At 38.7% G+C, this 25,706-nt stretch overlaps 1 protein-coding gene across 1 annotated transcript in view; it reads right to left on the bottom strand.

The window, feature by feature from the left end:
* Nucleotides 1-489: 489 nt before the first annotated feature.
* Nucleotides 490-25,706, bottom strand: part of USP10 (ubiquitin specific peptidase 10) — a 47,310-nt gene continuing 22,093 nt past the window's right edge. Inside the window, exons 3-14 of the mRNA XM_068203145.1 lie at nucleotides 25,068-25,113; nucleotides 19,549-20,574; nucleotides 13,929-14,020; nucleotides 12,282-12,391; nucleotides 11,785-11,840; nucleotides 10,501-10,604; nucleotides 9,670-9,769; nucleotides 8,297-8,477; nucleotides 5,704-5,869; nucleotides 3,813-3,957; nucleotides 2,676-2,741; nucleotides 490-1,589 (exon numbers count right to left, since the gene is read on the bottom strand). Coding sequence (XP_068059246.1) covers nucleotides 1,402-1,589; nucleotides 2,676-2,741; nucleotides 3,813-3,957; nucleotides 5,704-5,869; nucleotides 8,297-8,477; nucleotides 9,670-9,769; nucleotides 10,501-10,604; nucleotides 11,785-11,840; nucleotides 12,282-12,391; nucleotides 13,929-14,020; nucleotides 19,549-20,574; nucleotides 25,068-25,113 — 2,280 coding nt within the window. The 3' untranslated portion in view covers nucleotides 490-1,401. The remainder of the gene's footprint in view (nucleotides 1,590-2,675; nucleotides 2,742-3,812; nucleotides 3,958-5,703; nucleotides 5,870-8,296; nucleotides 8,478-9,669; nucleotides 9,770-10,500; nucleotides 10,605-11,784; nucleotides 11,841-12,281; nucleotides 12,392-13,928; nucleotides 14,021-19,548; nucleotides 20,575-25,067; nucleotides 25,114-25,706) is intronic.

The following is a 25,706-nucleotide window of genomic DNA, read 5'->3' as shown; positions in this document are numbered from 1 at the left end:
GAAAACTCCTTCCTGTGGGATAGCAGAAGAGTCAGGACAAGCCAGGGAGCTTCCACCATCCCATGATGAAATAAAGACATAACACCACTCTCATCAAAGAATTAAATAATGTACAGGAGTTTTTTAGAGAAAGCTCTCCAGGGCAATGTCAGCTGGCTGAAGAAGAGACAAACAGAACATCTCCTGCTTCAGAAACAACACTGCAGGAGTTTCCAGGAGGACACTGAAGGAATTCCATCCCCTCTCCTGGCTGCTCAGTGCTCAGCCCTGGGACCACCACATCCCTCTCCCTCTCCCCTCCAAGTTCAGTTCCACCTGAATGTAAAACGGGAACATTTCTGAAGTTTCAAAAAGTTGTAAAAGCAAAGAAAAATCATCTCCACTTCATTTGGGGAAGGCTCCCTACACCTTGAGAAGTGCTACACAGAAACTTCTGGAGTTTCCAAGGGCAGGATTCACACCTGAGGAAAAACAAAACCCACACACACCTTAAACCAACTTTGTGACTTTTATTGATGGGCGACAACTTTATACTTCTAGGTATCACTAAACTGTGTACAATTAGGAACTCAACATTATAGGAGAGCAGACAGCAAAATTAAACAAAGCAGACTTAAAGAAATATCAATCTTAATTATTTTGCCCATTTTCTTAATTTCATGTACACAGAAGCATAAATGCAGTTTGAAATTTCTTAATAGCAATAAAGTTACAATCACCCATCTATATAGACTAACATCTTAACTCCAAATATTTGATCTGCAATGTGTACTTAAGCAGTTTCTCATCGCACAATTATTAAAATGTGTCTTCCTATCAGGAACCAGCAACTCTGCAGTTTGTACATGTTTTGAAGCACAAAGGACCATTTCCATCTCATACACATCGGCTCATATTTTACCACTTATCAAAAAACTATTGGGGAAGCAGAGAGAGCTTTTTATTTATTTTTTTTAAATTTTTTTATTTTTTTTACTGAAGTAAAGATAAAACATTTTCACAGAAATCTACAAGTTCTGTTGCTGGTGCAGGGTTTTCTTCTACTACGCAATTAGAAAGTGGGAATTAAATGCAAATCCCCTTTTTGTTATCTTAGGATTCAGCATTAACTCGGATGAACTTTATTTCTTTTTAATTTTTTTTTTTGTGATTCACGAGGCTTCCAACCGAGCGACTTCATTCCGCAACGTCAAAAGTCAACACAAACTCTGCTGTGCACAAACGGCAGCTTCCTTTATCACTCTATCCCACAGTTGCAAGGGGACAAAAAAAAACCAAAAACATAATAAAAAGGGAGGAAAAACAGGAAAAAAAAAAAAAACCCAAAAAAATTCACTCAGAAGAGCATTTACAGGAGAAAAAGTTAGTGATGTTGGCGCTCTACGGGGCGGGGTGGTGGGGTCACAGCAGGTCCACCTGGCGGTAGTACAGGAGGTAGGCTGTGCGCTCCAGGGCCGCCTTGACCACCTGCGAGTGGTGGATGACCCTGACGGCCTGGTCGTCGATGCGCAGCCACCCGTTCAGGCCGATCTGGAACACGTCCGTCGTGTAGTGCCCGCCCGTCGCGCTGTTGCCGTGGTGGTACACAACTGTGGGGACACACGGGGGTGGAGGTGGCACAGCAGGGGTTAAGTGGGAGCCAGAGATCCCGCCCACGGTGTAGAAGAACTCGGGGTTTAGGGTTTCCCTGCCTTTGGGATGCGCAGGTCATGGAATGGGAGATAAAGGCTCAGCTTGTTCCATGCCTTGCTGTGGGACATCCCCAGCTCTAGGTCAAGGGAGCATGGAGAAGTCCAGAGGTGGGACAGACACAATCATGGAATGGTCTGGGATTGGAAGGGATCTTAAAGCTCATCCCATCCCACTCCCTGCTATGGGACACCTGCCACTATCCCGGTTGCTCCCTGTCCAACCTGGACTTGGACACTTCCAAAGGAACACTGGGACACTTCCTCTGGGAACCTGTGCCAGGGTCTCCCCACCTCACAGGGAAGAAAGCCTCCATGTGTCCTAGGAGACACGTCTCCCTCCCAAATATCCCCCTGGTGGTATTTCTGATGGTGACTGGGACTGGTTTGCCCATGGGGAAACAGAAAATGGGATTTTCCAGCTGCCTGTAGTCAAGGCCCATGTCAATCCCAATGGGATGACATCCAGAGGCTGGGGTGGGATGAACATCTTGGCTTTGTATGGCTGAAATCATCTTTAGATCTGGAGAAAGTGAAGGAAACTGGGACAGGGCCCTGGGATTTGGCTGTAAAACCAAGGAGCTGATTTAGGTCTCCGTGTCCCACCCCATCCTGATGGCAGGCAGCTCCCCACCCTCAGAGGGAAGGATTTCTTCCAGTATCCCATCTAACCCTGCCCTCTGGCACTGCAAAGTCATTCCCCTTGTCCTGGCACTCCCAGCCCTTGTCCAAATCAGTGTTTCTATAGCACAACCAGATTTCCCCCTTTTAAACAAACCCCACTAAACACAAGAATTTCACACCCACAGCTACTTCAGGGCAATTTAAAAGAAAACACTTCATGTAACCCAGTGTTTCTGTAATTTCATATGCAGAATCTGCACTTGCAAGAGAGATGAAATACACAAATAAAAACACAAAGATAAAAAATGTAGATAAATGAAACAATAAATAAAAGACAGATAATAAAACAAACAGATGAAATACCTGCAAAGAGCCGGTAGGTTCTTTGGCCTTTTGAAATTTTACTTTTCACACCAGGAGATAGTAGCTCTGGAGGAGGAAAAACAGCCACACATTAGGAAATCTATAGCAAGAGGATCAATTATTTTTCAGAGAAACCAACATGATCACAAAGGAGAACATTTAATTGAAATTTCTTCTGCAGCCTTTAAAGAACGGTCATGGTTCTAGAAACTGGTAATCAAGGGAGTGAATTTGCAAGTTTGCTGAACACTGTGGTTTATGAAAGGTTTAAAAATTCCACCAAAAATGAAAGAGAAAAAAGACACAGTAAAAGATCAGACTATTCCATTTTTCCCTTTTCATTCCTGCTGTCAGTATGACAGCATCAACTGTCACTCTAAATCTGTTAATGAATCAATTTCAGCTTCCAAGTCATGCTTACATTCTTAAAAGAATATTGCAAAATAAAATATTAAGTAAAACAAAAGGGCACTGCCAGACAAGGTCCAGATCTCAGTTGAGATATGAGTATACACTGATTTTATTTATTCCTATTTGAGCTACTGGCTGGCTAATAGTCCATTTGTCAGCTCAACACAAAAGGCATTATTTTGGCAAGCTTCAGACGCTGGACAATTTCCAATCTCACACTATTTAAAGTCAGTATCTCCTAGGATACTTGTTAAATAAAGGATCCTTGTTTAACCTCTGCACTATGGATTGTCTACCTTCAGGCTGCATTTCCAGTAAAATAGCAGTTTCCTTCCACCAGCCACTCATTAAATAATTTGTCCCTCCTCTGAATTAAATTTGTGATAAAGATGTCCAATATTGATCCAATATTAGCAACAATCTTGTACAGAAAGGGACACAGATCCAAGATGATTACTTCCCATATTTGCCCTCAGCAGCCTGTATCCTCACTCTATAAATGCACAAGAAGTTCTCATTTGGCCAGCCCATTGCCTAGGAAGTGCTAAAGGCTTTAAGATCTTTCATCATAAAAAACCCCCACAAAATATTCACCCAAATGACCAAATTTTATACAACGATGAGGACAAAACCTTCTGTGGGAGAAATTAAAACACACACACTCATAGGAAATACAACATTTTCTTTCCCATGAAGAGAAGGCAATTCTGTTCCTAAATCTCTTACCTTTGCTGATTTCCAGATCAACAGTGTATTCAATATTCTTGATCAGCTTCTGGCATCCACCGGTCTTCTCATACACAAAGCGTTTGAGGTGTAAAACAAGAACAGGGGGCAGCTTTTCTAAGGTGAGTCTTCGACTGATCTCCACCTGAGAGCATTTAATTTTAAAAATCAAAATTAATAATAATATAATTTTAAATGTAAGTATTTAAATTTAAATACACTAGCAGCAAACCCTCCAGATTTGTTATTACTGCAGTATTAATTTATGATAAATGCTCGTTTGTGACTTAAAGCCCACTGGATCTTCAATCCTAACATTGCTTCAAAGGAGAACTCAATATATTCAAAGAGAAAAATGTGAGTTATGACCAAACTTTTCTCCACTAAATAGTGATTCTTATATAATTATAACCAAACAATCCACAACATTTCTGCCTGGAAACCAGGAGCTGAGCTCTGAACTGCGGAACAAAAATGTTTTCCCTTCCTAGAAATGAAGACATGTAAATGTTTCTCAAAATAACTGCTTAAGGTTTTTCTCCATTTTTTTTAATTGAGAAAAATCTATTTATTGATAAGCATTAGCATATTATTTCTCAATACATGGCTTGATTCTGCTAGAACCTACGCGTTGAATAGAAACTCATGGAGAAAAAGTATTATCTCTTTCCAAGGTTCTACAGACAATATGTTCAGTGTTTTTACTACAATTTTAATACAAAAAACAACTATTTCAATTTGAATTTCTTTTGAAAAAAAGATCTGGAAGACACTGTGGGTGCTTGTATTTCCATCCAAACTCTGAAATATTGCAGCACCTAATTTGAACACCCATTTCTTCCAACCCAGCATTGGGTTTACAGTAAAAACCTTAAACCATTTGCAGTAAAAAAAGAAAAAAAAAAAACAAATGGCAAGCAAAACAAGATCTTTGTGGTAAATCATAATCAGTTTGCAAATGTTTCCTTCACACGGAAAACAACTGGAGAAATATATGCTCTGAATATTCAAGGTAAACAAATTTCTGCTACTCATCTTTAGCTTTTCAAGGGAAATGAACCTTTCTTTATCTAATCCTGTTCTCACTTGGAGGAGTTTGAAAACTAACAGACATGAATGTCAGAGGGAACACCTACAATTCCAGAGTTACCCACGGTGCACATGGAATTCCCATGTGAGCAATCCCTGCACACCACAGGTGCCTTTATTACCACTCACCACAGAACAAAACGCAAGGCCTTAGTGAGGGAAGTTTAATGATTGTCCTCCAAACTGCCAAACCAAAGGCATGCTTTTCCTCCTTGTAAGTACTTTTCTATTGCAGTTATTACTATCATGTATTATATGTAAAATAAAAAGTATTTACTCTGAAGAGCTGCTCCTTTACTAACAGCATCTGTCAATCCCTAGGAATCAGTAAGTTTTGATGTAGAACATAGTATTATGAATCTTTACCACAGTTCAGCCTACTAATATTTATATTATTAGTAGTAAGTAGTAATAATAATATATTAATAGTTATATTATAAAATATATAGCAATAATAGTGTATTAATAGTGATATTAATAATACTATAATATTAATATGGAGAATAGTATAGTCACCATTAAAATCCCCAATGAATTATTACATAAACTCAAATCCCAGCTATTTACAAAATTCTCTCAAAAGCCAGCTATTTATTTTTATTTATTTACTCAAAGCCAGCTATTTACAGGCCTGGCTTTATTTCAGAGCTGACATCTCACTGCTCCAGGACACTCTGAAAAGTTTGTACCTCTTTTGTTAAAGCGTGCTCCAATGACTCTTTGTAAAGCCAGAGCTCTATGAAAACCCTTTTAATTTAAAAGTTTAGCACTTGGCTGTGTAGAAGGAGTGACCAGAACACACCTCCTGCTTGGTTTTTGTGGTGTAGCCCTGCACAGACTCTCTTGCCACCAAGCTTTCCAAGGCATCCTGCACGGTGCGGATCTTGTCCGACTGGATGTCCAGCTGCAGGGTGAAGAAAAGCTGCAGCGTGGCAGACTCCTTGGAACTCTGCTGGTAAACAACAGATCTGTGGAGAGAAAAGGAATCAAAATGAAATAAAGAGTGATTTTCAACCAGACAGAACCTTAAAGGAAGAATGAGTTACTTACATAACTCGATTAATATTTAATTCAAAGAAACACATACAAATATAAAAGTTAAACAGCAAGTTTTACCAACTTACTCCAATTTAAATGATTTTAACATCTACCAAGAGTATTCTGAATGGGACTGTAACAGAACTGTTTTATTTATGCAAAGTTTAAAGAAAAAAACTGGAAATTTTGATAAGCATTAAAAAAAAAATTCACCTCCGGGCTCTTTTTGTTAGTTTAGTTTTCCAACAGCTCTCCACAAGTGCAAAGTGCCAGTACTACCTGTGTTCTACTGTAAAAATCACAGCTGATTCCAGATTCTCCAATAAAAATACATCATCTTTTCAGTCACTTCTCTAAGACCAATTTTATAGTGATTTTAAAGTGTTTGCTTAAATCTTGCCATAGGAAATAGAAACCGTGCTCCACTGAGGACTGGCAGTCCATTTTCTTCCCATCATTTTCTGTATCCAGACTTTGTCCATGTATATAAATTATTATGTTCTTATATACTGAAAGCAGAATTATAATTAACACAGCTCTGACCCATTTGGCCACGCTGGACTATTTCCAGGTCAGGTAGGAAGTGTTAATATTCAGGTTAATCTGAATGTTCAGGATAATCAAAAGAGTCCTTTTTACTCAGGCAAAGCCCTGAAGCACCAACACAAAGCCAGTGCAGCTTAATATTGGCAAATATATATCCTTTAGAGGGAAGAGAATGCATGAACAGCAGCACCTTTGTTATAAAAATCAGAAATTATATTGCAACACCTCTTCAGGGTATTTTCCTCACAAGATATGCAGAAATTGATTTGATAGCAAAACCTTCTCTGGGCTATGATTTCTCTGCAACAACGTCCCTTATTAAAATAATTACAAATTACAGCTGGACATGGGGAAATGCATAATTTTCAATGAAAAATTACTCAAGCACTGCAAGAATTCCCAGGAAAATTTTGTACTTTCCCATTTAAGCCTCATATTGCTTAGAAAGGCTTTATAGGCTGGGATTTTTAAGTAATTTTGCCTAAATAGACATTTAATAGACTCAAGCCTCTCAAGGACAGCCTAAAAAACTCCCAAGCCTGAAGTTTCCTCAGCCAAAAGATGCCAATTTAAATCACCTTTTCCTCACTGCTTTTCCCATTGGATTTTTCCAGTTTCTGAAGCTTTCATTTAGTGGAATTCTACTGGCAGTTTTATATTCAGTCCTTCCTATCTCCACCCCTGAGGATGAAGCTTTCCCACATCCCAGGGGATGCTGTTCCTGTGGTGAGCTGTGCCCTGGTGTGAAGGATAAATAAAGTGGATGTGGTGCCAGCAGATGTTGGATTGGATCCTGTGGTTCTGCTGCTCAGTGCAAGGTTTTCCCTTTTTCCAGTGTTACCTTTGCTTTATATAATTTTTCGTGGACTTCTACAGAAAACTGCATCATGTCAGTATTTTTAATATAAAAACTGATGGAATCATGTAGATATGAGCTAAACAATTGTGAACAAATTCTGGTATTTACCTGGGGTATTACCAGCACCTTGGGTATGTGAACCATTGATGCAGGACTCCATCAATACCTACAAACATCTGTCTGCCAAATTCTATGGAAAATATCATTTTATTTACCAGCTGTCTGGCTCAAAACCCAGAAGAATAAATAATTTCAGAGCATTTCCAAGGCAGAAGGCACTAGCCCACATTATTCACACTTCTAGACTCAATATCTGGCAACACAGAGAGTCAAACACCAGCAATTAAATGTCTGTCTCCAATTTAAAAATAATTCAAGTCCAGCAGTTTTTGTTTTGCTGTATGTTTTTAGCAAATGTTTACTTTACAGTTTAAATTATACATCTCTCCAAACAAGCCAGGAGGCTTCCTTTCCAAAAAATATTCAGATTCTACTTTCTGCCTTTGTCTGGTATCAGACCTGCACATAAGTGATATGCCACATTCTTTTCATTCCAGTAACATCTTGTAGTAATTTACATTTTTCCAGGCTTCTTTTGCCTTTAATATTTCTTTACTATTGAACTCTGGGAAGCATGAAGTGTCTGAATAACCTAAAATTCAGATTTATGTTTTAGTTCATTGTTTTACTGTCAAGATTCAACTCTGTGAATCTCATTCTCTCTCAGTACCCTTATTTATAACATGAGAGATAAGACTCCTCAGAGGTCAGAAAAATTAGGCAGCTCTAAAATGCTTTGGAATTCTTAAGACAATATTCAAAGCATAAATATTCCAAACTCCTTTTCCACATGCAATTCAAGGCTTAGGATCTCAGAACAGTGTGTTCATATAAAACATTTTAAAAGATTCAGCCACTGCAAGTCAAGAACTTGTAGGAAGAACTACTGTACCTTATGTGACCACCAAAAATATCAGTGATTGGAGTCTGGACAAAGTCAGCCTGGCGAGTGACCGAGGATTTGTTGCGGGGTCCCACCTGCTCCCACTCATCCTCGCTGCCTTCCCCCTGCTCCTCCTGCTCCTCTTCCTTGGGAACACTCTGAGCCTCAGGGCCGTTGGACACTGACACTTCTTCAAGTGACCAAGGAATAAAACAAATGAAAAAAAAAAAATCCAGGCTGATAAAGGATTTGAAAGGCAAAAAAAAAAAAAAAACCCACTACAAATGGCAAAAAGCCCAACACAAATAATTTTTGGAGGATAAAATGTTTTCATGCATCATTGTTTTAATTAAAAAAAGAGAACAAGCATATCCGAGGTTTGCTCCCAGCATGACACATCCATGTATTAACAGAAGGCAGCTCACTGATGACTGTATGTAAACAGCAAAGTTTGATATATTTTTAGTAGTAAATTTATGGGGTAGAAAATTAGAAAGTCAAGTGTTATTCTGGCAACAGAATTATGCCATTATTAAATACAACTCCTTTTCTGCACAGGTATTTTACAGGGAACCCAAGGCTTAGCAAATATTTTCCCAGTCTGTGCCAAATTCAGGTTATAAACTGCACACAGCTAAGGAACAAAATATGGTATGACTTTATATCCTAAAAAATTTACCCTACTAAAGAGAAATTGGCTAACTGATCTGAATTGTTACCTGGGTAAGGCTTGCAGGATTTTATTTGTAAAGGGGTCTCAAGCTGAAGCCTCTATAAACTGACATTTTACTCTGCATACAAATTCTAGCAATTCTTTCAAAGCAAATTCTCCTCCAACTTTGTCAGTAAGAATTTTCATATCATTTAGTATGTTGGTTTGTATTAGATAGAAAAAGAAAGATCTTAACAGTTGCTTTATAGATCAGTGAAAGACACACATATATTTTTTAACTCCTAGGGAGAGTCAAAAACCACTGATACTACATGTGTTATAAATGACAAACAAGACTGATCCACTAGAGTTAGCCCCAGAAAATGCTCATCAGGGCTCAGAAAAATGTGTAATATTGAGTTCTGTTGTTTAGGAGAACCAGAGATGTGACTTATTGTCATTGAGATTATTGACAGAACCATGAAGCCTTTCCAGAAACTCAGTAACTCTTCAGATCATTCATAAACTGGGCAGAATGGACTCACTGTATCCAGATTTTACCAAAATATTATTTAGTTATGTGCCAGTCCTCTAAAACATGGCATTCTGTCCCTATCTCAACCTAATTATACAGCAACCTGTAATAACACAGCACTACTCTGTATTATGGAATCACCACACAAAAGCAGTATTTGAAATGAATTGTTTGCTATAAAAAAAATCCACTAACTTTCATTATGTGGAGAGAGAAGTTTCTTGAGGGTCAGCATTTCTTCATGTAGTCCATTGAGGATAAATCCCAAGTATTCTTCAGCATCCTCTTGCCTGCCCTGAACAGAATATTTTTTTTTCAATTAATTCTATGATATTTTCATGGTGTTCTTTTAACTGAAGCTTCATGACACTGAACAAATCCAGCATTCTTCTATTAATTTAGCTAATTTAGGAACTAGTCAGTCTAAATTTATGTCAAATAAAGTTTAAATTTTATTATAAGACAAACTCTTTTTTAATCAGTTAAACCCAAACTGTGCTAAGCAGTAAATACACACATCAATGCCACAATGTCTACAAGAATTCTACATTTTTCTCCATACAAATTCCATTTAATGTGTGAGTTGGAATTTTTTTCTCCCCATTTCTTTTACAACCACTATTAAAAGTTGCTGTCAAGCCAAGGCCAAAGCAAAGGATGGTCTGAGTTCTTATTTTCTTTATATTGAAATTAAACCTGACCTTCAATCAGTCTTAGTTGAATTCCTCATAAAAATGAACAACTGCTCATTTCTTAAATGTAAATCAATTTGTAACTCCATTATAAAAAGAGATGTTCCATTCCAACAGTAATTTTCCCATTATTCTGACATATCAAACTGCCAAACCTGTAATTAAGATTTTCCTGTAATTCAGGTCCCAAGACAGTCGAGCTTCATTACCATGAACTCTCAATGAGCTGATTTTAGTGGCATTTGAGCAGAGCCTGAGGTTTGGCCTTGCAGAGTTTTAAGGACTGGGACTGCCCTGCAATGCAGTTCCACAAGTCAAGGATTTGAAGTCCCACCTTTTCTGACAGACTTGACTTTATAACCGTCAAGAGCCTGTAAATGTAGGTTGGTTCAAAGGCAGCTCCTGGTCGGATGTCTCTCACTATTTTATCACCTAAAGCTGCAAGGTGAAATAGAATTAATGTAAGTAATAATAAATAAAAGGGGTTTTTCACATTATAACTTAATAGTCTCTTCACATATCACTAGTTTTGGAGTCCATCACTTTTTTTACTAATAGTTCAATTGTAATTTTGGAATCTTGAGCTTAGAAATTATAAGATACAACTCTTATTGCTTTAAAACATATCGTCCTGCATAAACTTACAGATAGTCAGGAAAAGTTCGAAGAAGATTAACAAGAATATCAACAGCCATCATAAAAAACCACTTTTGGTGCTACTTGCAATTCTGCATTTCTTTTGTACGCGAAGAACATGTCCTTAAACCCTTTGTGTATCTGCAATTCTAACAGATCACTTTTGCTCACTGCAGAATAAAAACCCCAAGAACAGCCTGACAAAATGTTCCACCTAATGGCAATACAAGGCCTCAGAACTGTCCTTGAAAACTACACAACAAAATGACCTACAAGTACAATAAGTTGCATAAGCCAGTAAGATTTGTTTCACAGAAAGAAACCACAGAAATGTCTGAACTGTTTGGAAATCACTGGAACAACCAGCTCCTCCTGACATTTCCTTATCATGTTACATAAAGAATAGTTTCAGGAATGTGCTTGTTTCTACAAGTTTGCAATACAACAGACTTGGCTTAAAATTAAGATTAAACAACTGAAACCTTTAAGATCATTTATTTGCATTAAAAAAATATGTTATTCCTCACTCCATAATCATCACTGAGCCTAAATATGTATTAGGAAAAATCAGGTATGGCTGAAGTTTTCCCACTGGAATCAGAAGCCAGGATAATATTCCTGCAGGCAATCTCCAACTGCTTAAGGGAGCTGTTATGGCCCCATTTTGTTCCAAATCAGTGAGTGTTCAGGATTTAAGGAGCAGAATTGAGCAATCTGATAAACAAACAGTTGGAGCTATGTAAAGAAGGAAGTGGAGGAAAACACAGGGAGTTTCAACTGATTTTCTTAGAAAGGGCATGCTCTTAGTAGGCATCTTCACAATTAAGTGAACCTTCCAGAAAATCTGTTCTTATTGCAGTTGTACACTTGGTTCACCAAACAGAAGAAAAAAATCCAAGGTGCAACACCTCCCCCCATGCAGCTCTTTACCCCAAAGGCTTCTCCCCAGCATTTTCTGCTTTGTGCCCCTGCTCCCACTCACCTTGCTTTGCTTTAGGAGGTACAGGCATATTAGTGAACTCATTCATTAAACGAACACTGAAACAGAAGGGAAGCAACTGGACATGAGCAGCAATTTAACACTTAGAAGAATAAATAATAAAATTCGGTAATTGTCATTCTGACTGCCAAAACAAAACAAAATCAAAGAATATCACAGAAATCTGGGTGAAGTTCAGACATAAAATCCACCTGATCACTGCAGTGAAACCCAGGTGTTGGGCTGGTCCTTGCACCTCTCACAGTTCATTTTTGCACACTGAACACTACACAAAACTGATACTCCTAAGGCAACAGGAATTATCTTCTTTGACAATCCAAGCACTTGTAAAACACCAAGTTCATTATAAAAGGGTCACCCAAAAACACATGAAAAACTTTTGGACACGTATCAGCTTCTAACAACAGCCACTGTTGGGTATTCCTGCAAGAGTTTAGCCAGATCCCAGACTTTTATTCCTTTTTTCCCAAGCTACTTACAAACTGTCTAGCATTGGTGTGGAGGTGCACGGCCTCTGCGATTTGGAATACATTGGAATGGACTTCATTAAATGATACATTGGAGGGCAAGCAACCAAGGCTTGCAGGGTCTATGCAGTGGCATTAAGGAAACATGCAGAAAATGGCATCTGTGTATTAACCAAATATTCAGTTATATGCAAAACGACAGGAAAAACAGAGCTGTGTTTTTATTAGGTAGATCAATCCAAGAATTTAACTGGAAAAGAGGATGAAGCTTTATCACAACGTTAACCAATAATGTACAGAAGTTGTATTAAAAAAAACCCAGCATCTTGGAACAGGCAGTGATTTCAGTGGCATTTTAATCATGGCAAAAACTTTAAGTCATGGGTAAGGAAACATTTCATCCAGGAGCAGGAGAAGAAAAGAACTTTCATAGGAAAGACTTTAGAGAATTAAGGATTTGAAAATAGGCAGGAGATAACCTGGAACACATTTTCTGAGAAGAATGGAAGAAACCAGCTGAAACTTAAGGGTGCTGAGTCACCACCGCAACCAAAGCAAAACCTGCTGAGATGTGAGACATCCTGCATTGCAAAGAGAAGGGAACAACCTGGAAAACTCCAGAGAATGCTGGAAGAATGAATAATACTCTAAAAACATCACAACTTGGTGACAGCAGTGAACAGAAGAAAAGCACTTAAAAAACTGGAGGGAAAGGGAAATGACAAAATAAGGCATCGATCTCAGCAGCTGAAGAGAGAGATTAATTTGATCCCTACAGTGTGCAAAAACTGAGTAAAAAATTCCAATGTAAAACTTCAAGATGGAAAAAATGGGAGCTAAGATGTATAGTGTATATAACCAAATTAGTGCAGAGCTGGTTATGTAAGATAAAAGCTTTATTGAAGGCACAGTCATTGGCCTAGAAATAGTTTATTAGCATCTGCCATGATCAGTCTTGAAATTGGTGTTAACATTTTTCACTAGCAGTGCCAGCACTAGAAGTATCACCTGCAGTCAGCTGTGCGGACACGGGAGACAATTTTTCTTAATTATTAATATTTTTATTAATATCATAATATACCATGGAGGGAAGGTGCTTTCTGTTCCTCAGGGCAAAGTTATTTTTGCAGGGGAATACAACTCCAATTCATTACAAGCAAACTCATCTTCCATATGTAAGCTTGTAGTAGGATTAATTTAAATTAAATGCTGCTTTACACAGATGATACAACAGTGATAACCTGCTCAGCACAAACCCAAATGATCCACTTAGAACTGCAAAACAAAGCCCAAGTGTAAGAACAGGTACTTCAAGTACAAAAGAGGAATAACCATTTAAATGGATGCACAGAGTCATGGGGAAACACTGCTAGAAATCACAAGGATTTCAGTCAGGAGAAGTTACAGTTCTGAAATATTTTGACACAGGTAACAAACTGCAAACAGGATTGTGCAGGGGAACCCTGCACACCAAGTTCAATGATCCAAAATCCCCCAGGATTTCTGGCTGCTACACTTCAACATTTAACCACAGGAGCAGGATCTGGGAAAACAAAACACTTTTGTAAAATACTTACCAGAACATTCCAAAAAAACTCTGACAGATATAATATAAAAATATCAACTTAAGAGCATTAATTTTTTCCCAGGGAAGGATACAGCATTGATGTAGCACCAGTTTCCTTTGTTGATCAGCCCTCGGGGTTGCAAAGACACTGGTTTATGTATTAGTCTTACATTTTCCAGTATTTCTGCAGAATGAGAAACAGTAAATTGAGCATCAACAAAACTCTCATGGCCATCAAACAAATATCTACTGCAGCACTACACAGTAGTTCAAATCAATGAACAAGATTCCCAGAACCTTCAGCAAATGATTTCCACTCCATTTACCCACTGGTCACATTCCAAAACAGATGTTTTTCTTCCACCGAAGATCCCAGGATTCAGAGATGCTGATACAAAACTGATCACTGTCATTCCAAAGCAAGACCTACAGATTTGAATGTTTGCTTTCCTAAATCCAGGAATTTTCTTTATATTGCTACATAGACACATACAGAGATATAAAATGCCATTAGCTGGAATCACTTGTCACCAGTTTTATGAAGTATTTCCCTCATTTTTCTGCTTTGAAGAGGATGAAGACAATGCAGCAGTCTCAGTTCAGAAGTTTCACCATCCACTATCTTACAACAAAATCATCTCAGTGCAAACACACAGACTGATGTGCTCTGCTCTTCAGAACACACTGTTTTATTTAACACTTCCAAAATCTATGAGATAACAGCCCTTCATAATGTAATTCCTACTCTTTCCTGCTTTCAAACCCCAAGTTTAAAACTTAGAAACCACTGCACATTAGTCTGTCCCAGTTATGAAACCAAGAGCAACAAAGGGAGCTTTTCCAGGAATCCTGACCTGTTATTTAGAAACCTAAATAAGAACTGTTTAAAGAAAATATTGGAGCTCATATACTTTAAACTTGCAAAATAAGGTGTATACAAGACAAAATAAAAATTGCAAGTATATATAGCAATTGTATACCAGTGGGGTTATCTATTTTTATAATCAATGTGAGGGGCTCTAAAGCTCTTATATGCTATAAACTGAAAGAGTTTGAGCTGCTCACTACAGGACTAAAAAGATAAAATAACATGATGTAGGTACAAAAGCAGATGTACAAAGCTGAAAGTAAGCAGAGGAAATGGCAGAACTGCAAACAAAATCCACATCCTTCTACTGCCAAGCTATCTCCCTATCTACAAGAACATATTTCTTGCAGAAAACATCCGTTCTAAGCAAACAAAATTGACCAAAAATAAAAATATTTCATTCAGTTGTCTATTACATAAAGAATGTGCCACCTGAAAGAGCAGACAGCAAAGAAATGTAAAATGGAAGATGAGGTAGCACAGATGCAGAATAAGATTCCTTTCTAGTGAATGCTAAAATATGTTATTAAATTACTGCTAAAGTACTTCAGATTGTATTGTTAGAGCAGCAACATTTGAACTGTGTTCACACACAATATTTCTGTTAACATATTCCATCATTGTTGAAAATAAGGATAAAAGTAATGGGAAAAGTTTCTATTTTTTGTGTCTATCAATAACTTTTTACATTAACTCTTTTCTTCCCCATTTTTGCATCATGCTCAATAAAGACAGTAAGAGGACCTTTAGCATCCTCTTGTGGTCACAAAGCTGCTTTGTGAACAGGCTCCAGTGCAATTCCTGTGAGTTTTGCTTCTCTTAACGAAGACTTGGATTTGTGGACAGCAACTACATCCAACAGCACATTTCCAGCTTACATCAAATACACAGTAACTAAAGAACTTTTACATGTGTATCAGAAGAAAAACAGACTTACAACCATGAGAAAATTTTAAAATTTCAAAACCTGTTGGAAAGCTCATGTCATCTCCCAGAAAACGTATTTCTTTTGGAGGGTACTGATTTGTGAAATGAGGAAATGTTTAGATATTTCTGCTGGCAAACAGAAAACATTTTGCTGAAGTTAATTCATTGGGTTTTGTTATTACAATTACCTCCCAATTTTTTTTTAACAAGGTGATTTCCTAACAAAGCAAATCCAGAGTTTAATACAAAAGAAGCCCTGTGGATATGGTGTCCATGCTGAAGAGATAATGGTGGTTACAAGTTAGGAACTGAACAGTTGGCTGAAGGCCCTGATTGAGAGAATACTGTCTCTGTCACTCTGATCTTTCTTCAAATCTGGACAATGCCGAAAAAAATCCCAGGACAACACAGCTGGATGACCCTAAACAAAAACATTTCTGTAAGAATGCAGTTTGAATGTACAAAAGGCTGCATTTCTGAAGATTATAAAACCCCCAGTTCCTGGATGTCTCCACAACTCCTTGCTCTAGCATTTACCTACCTTTACAATGAGAAATCTTCTGCTATATAACACTGGAACACCTTTCTTACAATCTGAATTAATTTATCTCTGACCTTGGCAGAACTGTGAATCATCATATTCTTTATGAATTTGTTTTGTAAATTTGGATTTACAACCATGGTGGTGCCAGCAATATCATCTGAGACAAAGTAACTCTGAATATTTCATGTTTGCCCATATGGGTTTTAAATCTTATTTCCATTTTTGCAGCTGCTCTATGAAATTTTCCTTCAGAAGGAATGCCCAAAGACTGCCATTGCATCAAGTCCTCAACAGCAACAGCAGAATTAGTTATTTGCCATGTTTTCCATATAAATTGGTATTAACACACACTGGGGGAAAAAAAACTTTGTCGTCTTCAGCTGTATTAAAGACACTCATCAATTCCCTAGAACTTCCAGATTATTTTCTCTAATACATCTACCATTAGTTCTTCACATTGTACTTGCACTTGGTTTCTCTTCTGGTGCCTTCCATACTTCCATTTATTGAATTCCCTTCCTTCTAATTTAAAATCATTCCAGACTTAGTCAATTCTTGAAGTTTCTGTTATTTGATTCATTTGAAATCTTGCCTGCTGTAAACAGATTTTATGGGCACTCCCTCACCCTCCATCACCCACAGTGATGCAAAAAAAACCATGATTCAGAAAATTGTTTTAGATTCCCTCACTGCAATTCTTCCTAAGATCACCAAGTACAGTTAAAAAACTACTGAGAGAATTGGTATTTCTCCAATCACTTATTTCCTTAGCATATTTCCAACATTATATAAGGCATTATTAATTATTGGGTTATAATCCTAGGGGACCAACTGTGAAATGTGGCCAGTAAAGCCTTGAAGAGTCGTATTTTTACCAATATCACTTATAACCTTACTATCCCTTAGACATTAATTATTAAAATGTTTGTCCTAGCATCTAAATTGGGCTGTGGTACATAATTACTACACCTGTCCCTTTCTAAACATGCAAGTGCAGCACCTGCACAGCAGATACATCTTGGACACTTGCTAAAATTACCTCTTCAGTATTTGTTTCTCATCAAGATTAACATGAAATTTGTCTGTTCCATTTATTTTCCAGCCCTGATCATCTCCTTACCTTGTGTAGCTTCTGTCTTTGAGGCTAAAGGAACCTCAGATCTCTGTAGGCTGAATCAAGCAGCATTAAATTATCTTCAGGGTGCCTGTGAATCATTAACCTCCCTTTTAATAACTGCTGAAACTGAACTACAAACCAACAATTTGTCCCTGGAAAAGCAACTTCTCTTCTTGTGTGCTGAGCACCTGTTCTAAATAAAAACTGAGCAGAAGGATCTTTGGCATTGGGTTGTTTGGTAATTTGATTTGTTAATTTTGCCTGCTAACTCAAGGTACTTCAGGTGTAGAGTTTACCTTGTGTCCAGCACCCTATGGCATGTGTGGTCAAAAATTCATCCCCATTGGCATGAGCTGAAGCTGCTGAATTCCCAGCAAATCCAACAGGAGCATCTCAACTCAGCCACAGGGAAAACAAGGAACACCCCTGACAAACACACTGACCCTCACACAGTGATGATCACTGAGGCAGGAGATTTGAAATTAAATACGGAACAGAGCAAATGATCTGTCTGGAAATCATGAACTGAAATTCTTGTAACACATTTTTGAGTGTGGGTGCATGAACAAAGCACTCAGCTACCTGTTTTCCAAACAAGACAGAGAACACTCAAGTACATATAAAGAAAATAAAGAAGAACACCTTTTTCCACAGAGCAAAGCACTGATCACATGGCATTCAGATCTTCAAGTAAACATTTTACACCAAAAACAGCGGTATCAGAATTACAGGAATTGCAGCAATAACTCCCACCTAAATCAGCTACAATGAGCAGATGAATTCCTTTTATCCATATTCAGATTACTCCTCTGCCCAAACAGCAAGCTAATAATGAAGGTGCTGAAGAAACCTGAGTAAAAGTTACATTTGTGTTTTACTACACTGAAGACAAAATAAAAAGCTCTGCTCCCACCTGGTGGCAAAAAATAGTACAGGAACAGTGGAAGTCTAGAAAGTTAACTTACAGCTGGATCAACTTGGATGGACAAGAGAAAACACCTTTTCCATTTATGGCAAGCAATCCTAGCTTGATGATGGTCACAAAAGAGCTTGAAGTTAAAAATCATTACCAAATGATAGCTTGAGATTTTAAGACAACATTCTCCATATGGGTTCATACAGACTGTAATCACCTGCTTTTCTATATATATATTTTTTGTTTTAATACAGTGTTTGTGACACCTAAGTGGAAAATACACTGAAATATAAATTATTCTGCCAGCTTTCCTCTCAACAGACAATTCTGAGTAATGAAACCATTGCTGAGTAAGGAGGGGAGGAGAGGCAGCACAGAATTCTGGGCACTCTGAACACCATCTCCAGGTCAGCTTCTGTTCAGAGTGGAAACCTGACTTGAAGCTGTCACTTTCAAAACAGCATTGTACCTGTAAATTAACTTGTAGCATAAACAGCAGGACCTTCTCACACATTGACCACTTCAGAGATTTAAAACAATTATTTTGGTTCCAACACTGGTGAGTCAGTGATACAAAATGCACCCAAGCTGGGAGAACTTCACCATTTCTGGCTGAATCTGCACAACCAACCTCCTGCAGTTTCCAGCATTTCCCATTAGGACCACAAATATGACAAGACCAAGAGTCAAACCTTGTATCACTCATTCCCTGTCCCGGTGACCCCTCTGGACAGCTCCCTAGGGTTATTCTTGAACTGGGAACAGCTGGCATTGGTTATGGATAAAGCAATACTGTTTATAATGGTTAAATTGGAAGGACAGACCCCTCAAGAAGTATATTAATAAATGTGATATTTCCTGAATTGAAATTTCTGAAGCAAGACCTATGTAGCCATTACACTTCAACTGCTGTTTAGTGCCCAGGAATTTCAGCTACTTTGGTATAAATATAGTAATACTCTTCTTGTAATGGAATACTACAAAATTCTAAACACTGGATAATGTAACACACCATTTTCTGAACAAACCTAATATATTCTCCTTTTCATAACAGCACACAGCCCGATTGAAATCACAGATCACTTCCACAGACTGTTTGACAAGTTACTTGACAAGCAGTAATAGTTTCCCTGTATCTAGGATAATGACATGGCAATGCCTGGTTGGAATGTTTACTCGGGGGGATACAAACTGGCTAATTCAAATGACATCCTTCACGCAGTGTTTGAACAGTCAGCTCATTACCAGAGGAATGTTCTCTATCAATATTGCACACTCCTGTTTACAAGCAGAGCTAATACCCTTGCAGTGTAACATCCACTCGTGTGTATTAACTATACCTGCAATCTTTATGGCTACGGGATCCTCTGAAACTGGAACAGGTCCCTCTTTGACTTCAACCTGTTTTTCAGGGACCAGAGGAGATGTGGCAGGAGGGGTATACTTAGTCTCAACATAGACCACAGATGTGGAAGCAGAGGGCTTGGAATTGTGAAAAAGACTAGCCCACGATTTTGCAGGCTGATTAACAGGGACTGATCCTGCAAGCGGGACCGTTGCCTCAGTAGTAGGTGAAGCTTCCTCAGGCTTAGCTTGGTCTGAGTCAGTGCTTTCCACAGTGTGCAATTCTACCCCATTGGCAGCTGTGTCCTCACCAGAGGATTCAAGTGTTTGTCCATTAGTAACGCCAAGAGTTTCAGTAGTATCAGTACCAGCATAAGCCTGTACAACAGCTGTCCTTAGGGGGCTCTCTCTGACGGCCTCCGAGGGGAGGCAGAACTGTTCAGAATGAGCAAGGCGGCATACCTCGGGCTGCCCGGCAGTCCTGCCGGGGGCTGCGGCGCCGGGGCCGGGCTCGGCACACGCAGCTCCGGCCAGGAAGTCCACGGAGCTGGCGGGGCTGCTGCAAGTCCTCGGCGTGGCCAGGGAGGGGAGGTCTCCTGCCAGCTCCGTGTCCTCGGCGCTCAGGCTGTTGAGTCCCACGGCCGAGGCATGGCCGTTCACCAGCGCCTCCGGGGCAGCCACGCCGTCAGGGACATCTTCCAAGTAACTGTAGTATCCAGGGGGCCTTTTTTTCTTCTTCTTCCGCTCCCTCTGCCCAAGGCCCCCAGCCAAGGCGTCGTTTTCGGCGTTGGAGCCGCTGTCCAGGGCCAGGGTGGGGTCACTGAACTGGCAGTCAATGGAGTTGTAGTTTGTGTCGCTGAGAGCATCATCTGGGGTTTTCTGAGCAGGTGCACAGCTGAGAATGAATTCTGGAGCCTGAGGATTCAGAGTACTCGAAATACTGTAGTCGGTGTTATTTAGGACAGATGACTGAGTCTCGATAACTTCATTAACACCAAATTCAATTCTCTGATACTCTTCCCCTGGACAAGAGAAAGCAGATCTCAGTCAGAGAATCACATTGAACCAAAAAGCTATAAAAGCAAGAAAAACACTCTCCTGTAACTCAGAGAACAAAGTACGCTCCCCAAACAAAAGGAATTCTCATTCTCAACCATGACTTTCAAAAGATAATTTTCTTAAAGACAGCAGAGCATGAGTCAGGTTTTCTTAACCAGAGTTATGTAATTTCCAAATCACTGCACAGCTCCTGCACATAATCTCCATTAAATTCCCCTCATAAGAAAAACTATTAAAGTCTAGTGTATATAGGAATAACCTGCATTAAATTAATTACTGGATAATTGCCTATAAAATATGGTGTAATACTCAATTCCACGCTTTTTTCAAGCCAGTCTGTTCAACTTACAATTACAAAATCCAAGCCTTTCCCTTTTTAACTTTTCCATATGTGAGGTTTGCTTTTTGAGGGGCTGCGTTTGGTTTTTCAGGTGGGATTTATCACAACCAAATGTAACTGAAAAGTATATTTATTAATTGCATGGAACATTGCAATTAAAGCTTTTGAGCCTCCAGGCTCGTTTATAACTTCTTTAAATTTATCACAAATTTATCACCATGTGAGAGTAACGATATATATGAATCCAGGATTTTATGACACGAAATATAACACATTCCGCAACATAAATCAGCATTCAACTTGTACACAGAAGTTGTACTGAAAACTTATGAACAGTTTTTTCATTTTATTGATTTATTTATTTGCCCTGGAACTAAATATTCTCATGGCAGGCTGCAGTATCACAAAATATTTTCAGTCACCAAGCTCTGCAATTTCCTGGAATTTATTTATTGTTATAATGTATGTGTGCTAAGCGGTGACACTGAGTGCTTCAGCTACAACTATTTCTTTAACTACTGAGTAAAGACATAAAATTAATGAAACAGCTTCAGGAACTTGGAAGGTAAGCTGGCATTTTAAATCTCTGCAGGTCTTTATGATATGTATGCTATGTTTCAAAGACATTACATTTTAATATTTTGTGTTTCCTCAACGATGGGGGCTAAACCACACATTTCCAATTTTTAAGACTTACTACAGAACCAACCAACACTAGGGATTAATTCCAAAGGAATTGAGTGGATACAGCACTAAACTTTTAAGGTTTTGTGCAACTTACATTATGCATGACATCAACAAATACATATTTGCAAGTACATCACAGACTCACTAAAAATGAAATGGATTTTTTTTAAACACAACAAAAAGCAACCAACAATTCCCAGAAAATAAGTTATTCACACACTTAAGGAACTAATCCTCAGGGAAAACAATCTAGTAGGGAATATTTTGATATATGACTGTCAATACGGAAGTTTTGCAGTTCTGGATATTTTCTAGAAAAATCTTCTAACAAATATTTTAGCTTTAAAAATGTGAAAGGAACCAGAATCTGCATTTTTTAATATCAAATGAAAAGTAACAAACATTCAATGTGTGTTGAGGTCTGATTTATCCATGCAATACCAACGTATTATGATTTAATGAACAAATTATAAAGATGTTAATTGCTTTTCTGCATTGATCAATTAATCTGACTAAATGAGAAGCAAACAGGTCACATATCAACTTCAATCTTGCTGCCAGTCAGACTAAAGGAGACTTTTTAAAAATAAAAAAGGGTAGAAATTCCACACACATCTGGTTTCTCTAAATCATCTTAGGAAGAGAGTGAATTTCAAATTTCTAATTTTTTCCCTCTCCCTGTGAGAAAGCATTTTTAGCACCCTGTCTGCCATTCACCAAGCACTTCTGCAATCACTGCCGAGCCATCAGCACCCAGAAGAGAGGGCTGAAGTTCCTTTTTTAAAAAATCATCAGCCTGGAGCCAGAGAGGGGGGGAAGCTGTGCCTGATGTGCACTGGGAGAGCTCAGGCAGCATCTCCTGCCCCAGGGGCTGGCAGTGCCACAGAGCCTGAGCTGGCTGTGCACACACAGCTCCAAACTGCTTCACCTCAGTGCAAATGCAAAATTTTGGGGGCTTTAAGGGCTATAAATACACAACAAAACCATTCCTCTCTAGCTCATCTGTTTCTGGAGTGACTCCTGAGCTCAAGCATGAGCCAAAAGCTGGTTCTTTGTACCCTTTGTTACAACAGCACAAAGCACAGGCAACAATTGGTAACATCCAATATTCCTCCAACCTTGATACAAGCAATTACTGGGCACATTTCAAGTCCCTACCAGTTCAACTACTTCTTTTCCAAAATCCAAATTCAAGAAAATAGTAATTGCTTCAAAACAAAGAAAGTGGTTTCCCTCCATGGGCAATCAAGTCTATCAGAGGCCAAGGTTAAAGCTCTCACCTCTGTACCCCTGTCCTGCTCCTCTCTCCCCAGAAAGCTCCCAGCACTTGTGTGACCCAAAGTTAACCTGGCAAAAAACATCATCTAAGGGAGCATTTTTCCTAGTTTTGGTGAATTTATCCATTTATTGTACACTAAAGAATCACAAGAGCTCACTCAGGGCTAGTGGGGAGCAGGAAACAGAACATATCCCTTACAGAACAGCATAGGCTGAAACCCTGCCAGGAACATAACTGATGCTGTAGCATTTAACACACAAATTAGGAAGTTACAGCTGAGCAATTAATCTTTGTACCTTACAGCAGGATTAGAATAGTAAATACCAGTAGCTATTGTACAGTTAGTTTGAGGAATGACTGGCAGAAGCTCATTTGCTGTAAGATTGTGTCAAGTTCATTTGAGAAAAATAAGAGGTCTTTTTTTTTTTTCCTTATTTGTTTTGACTTTCTACTTTGCTTCAGGGCATCTTTGTTTCAATCTAGTTCACAGCTCTATTTCTGCATGGACTGAAACAGATCTCTGTGCCATGAACAACATGGCATACATATTGAAACAAGCACCAACAGATGCTCCAAGGACAGTCTGTGTACAACCCCAAAATCTGTGAATGCACAGTACTAATTAATGTGAACACAGTTCTGCATATTAGAGCTTAAGCCATGATTTGATTACTCCTAGTAGGTGTTAACAGATATTCTGATTCTGTAATAAAGTTAAAAACTGAAGATAAGAACAGAAAAAAATGAAGACTATGGGGAATGGTAACATGGTAAGTGTGTGTCATCATATATAAATATAAATATTCTGCATAACCAAGCATTCCAGTTTAGTTTGCACAGCTTCCTATGCAGCCATCACAGTGATAATGTGCATGCACAGTACAGTGCAAGCTTGTTAAAGACATTTTTCAAGCAAAACCTAATTTGCTGTCATTACCTAATCTCAGAGCTGGGAGGGGCTCTCTCAAGGTCTAGGAATGATCTGAAAGACATTTGTACAAACCATCTTTCTGTATGGCTTGTGAACATTAAAATCTCAGTCTGAAAGAACAAAACTCAAATCCAGTTAGACAAAGAAATATATGACTGGATGCTCCTGTCACCAACAGACAATTCAAACCACATGGTCTTTTTAAAGAACCTTTCTATGTAGAGCTACTCAGGGTCCTAAACTGGTCCTGTACTAAATAAAACTCCTGAATTGTCAGAAGCGCTACTGATCTGCTCTCAAATGAGACCTGTGGTCCTTCTTTCTGACTGCCTATCTTGTTTATCTTTAAAAGGAAGGCCAAAGTCTCTAAGCACATTGATCAGGTGTCCTTAAACACTGATGTGTAGTTTGGTCCTCTTTTGAGCACTTCTGAGAAATGTTCAGTCAGATATTTCCATGATTTTCCAGGGAGATCTGGAGTAATTTTCATATACATCTCTCAAAGTCTCAGCTTCCTTGCTCTCCTCTGGTTCAGGGAGCAAACCAAAAACTAATTTACCCGCAGCTTAAAATTATGTGGAAATTTGGTTAAAACTATTTAGAGTGAGGATCCCCGGGCAGCTCCCACCTACCTGTCCACTTCTTGCAACTCTGAAGTCAGGTCAGATTTTAAGAGGTATGGGTTGAGGCAGAGGAGACCTGTGAGTGTTACAGCTTTAAAAGCATAACTCTGTAATTTATTTTTAAATCAAGTCACACTTCCATCAAGAGATTTAAAAAAAACCAAACCAGGATTCTTCAAAAAATAGCCAAGCCAGGCAGAAACAAGAGTCAAAGGGAGCACAGAACAGAGCACTGCTTGCAGAGCAGTCTTGCTGTAACTGTTAGAAAATACTCATGCTATGGCTCTTCAGCCCCCCTCATTTTCACAGCCACATCCTACAGTGTTTCCACAGGACTCTGACTGTGTGCTAGCACAGTGAAGGAGGAATAAGATGCCCACTGTAATTAGCTGAAGTTCAACGCAGGATTTTCAAAACCTCTCACAGATATTCATTCAATGAAGTTTAAAAATCCAGTACATAACCCTGCTTGTGTAGGTGCTGAGCAAGTTGTAACAATTGTATTTAAAGAGAGGTTACAGTAAATCTCAGGCAAGTGTCACTACCTTGAAGTTTAAAAAAAAAAGATCTTGATTTCTTACCATCATGAAACTTACCTGTGGATTTAATACCACATGAAACTGTTTCATTGTATGGGGGGAGCTGTACAAAAAAGAAATGAAACTTATTTAAAGGCAAAGCAAATCTATGAACATTTCATGTCAGTTTCATATGAAACATCCAAATCCTTTAAAAATAACATCATAATTGAGATTTGATTTTCGGAGAGGATGCCTTGAACTCATGCTTCTATATTTATCAAATCCCACACTGCAGCTCCAGGCGTCCTTGCAGATTACCACAAGTACTGAGAGATAAAGATTATCTTGGTTACACACTACAGGCTCACCAACCTCTCAATAAATTCACCTCCCAGCATCAGCATCTTTCTTCATCAGCTCATTTTAGGATGAGGAACATATCCTCTTTTTAGACAAAAGCTGAAGACAGACCAAACTGGGAAAGGATGAAACCAACTTTTGCACAGCCAACAATCACACCTAAACCTTTTGACTCTCAACCTGCTCCAGGGTGGCCCTTGAAATGTTTCAGCTAAGGTGGATTCTTGAACACAGTGATCAGCCTAAGCATAAAGTACCCAGAGTACAGAGTGTGAATACATCTTGTATAAACACTGCCATCATTTTATGGACTCGGGGCTGACAGAACCCTTGCTATGGTGTAACCACAGGTGG

Source organism: Anomalospiza imberbis, chromosome 12 (genome assembly GCF_031753505.1).
Source record: "Anomalospiza imberbis isolate Cuckoo-Finch-1a 21T00152 chromosome 12, ASM3175350v1, whole genome shotgun sequence".
Taxonomy (NCBI): Eukaryota; Metazoa; Chordata; class Aves; order Passeriformes; family Viduidae; genus Anomalospiza; species Anomalospiza imberbis.
This window is presented reverse-complemented; position numbering and strand designations above follow the sequence as displayed.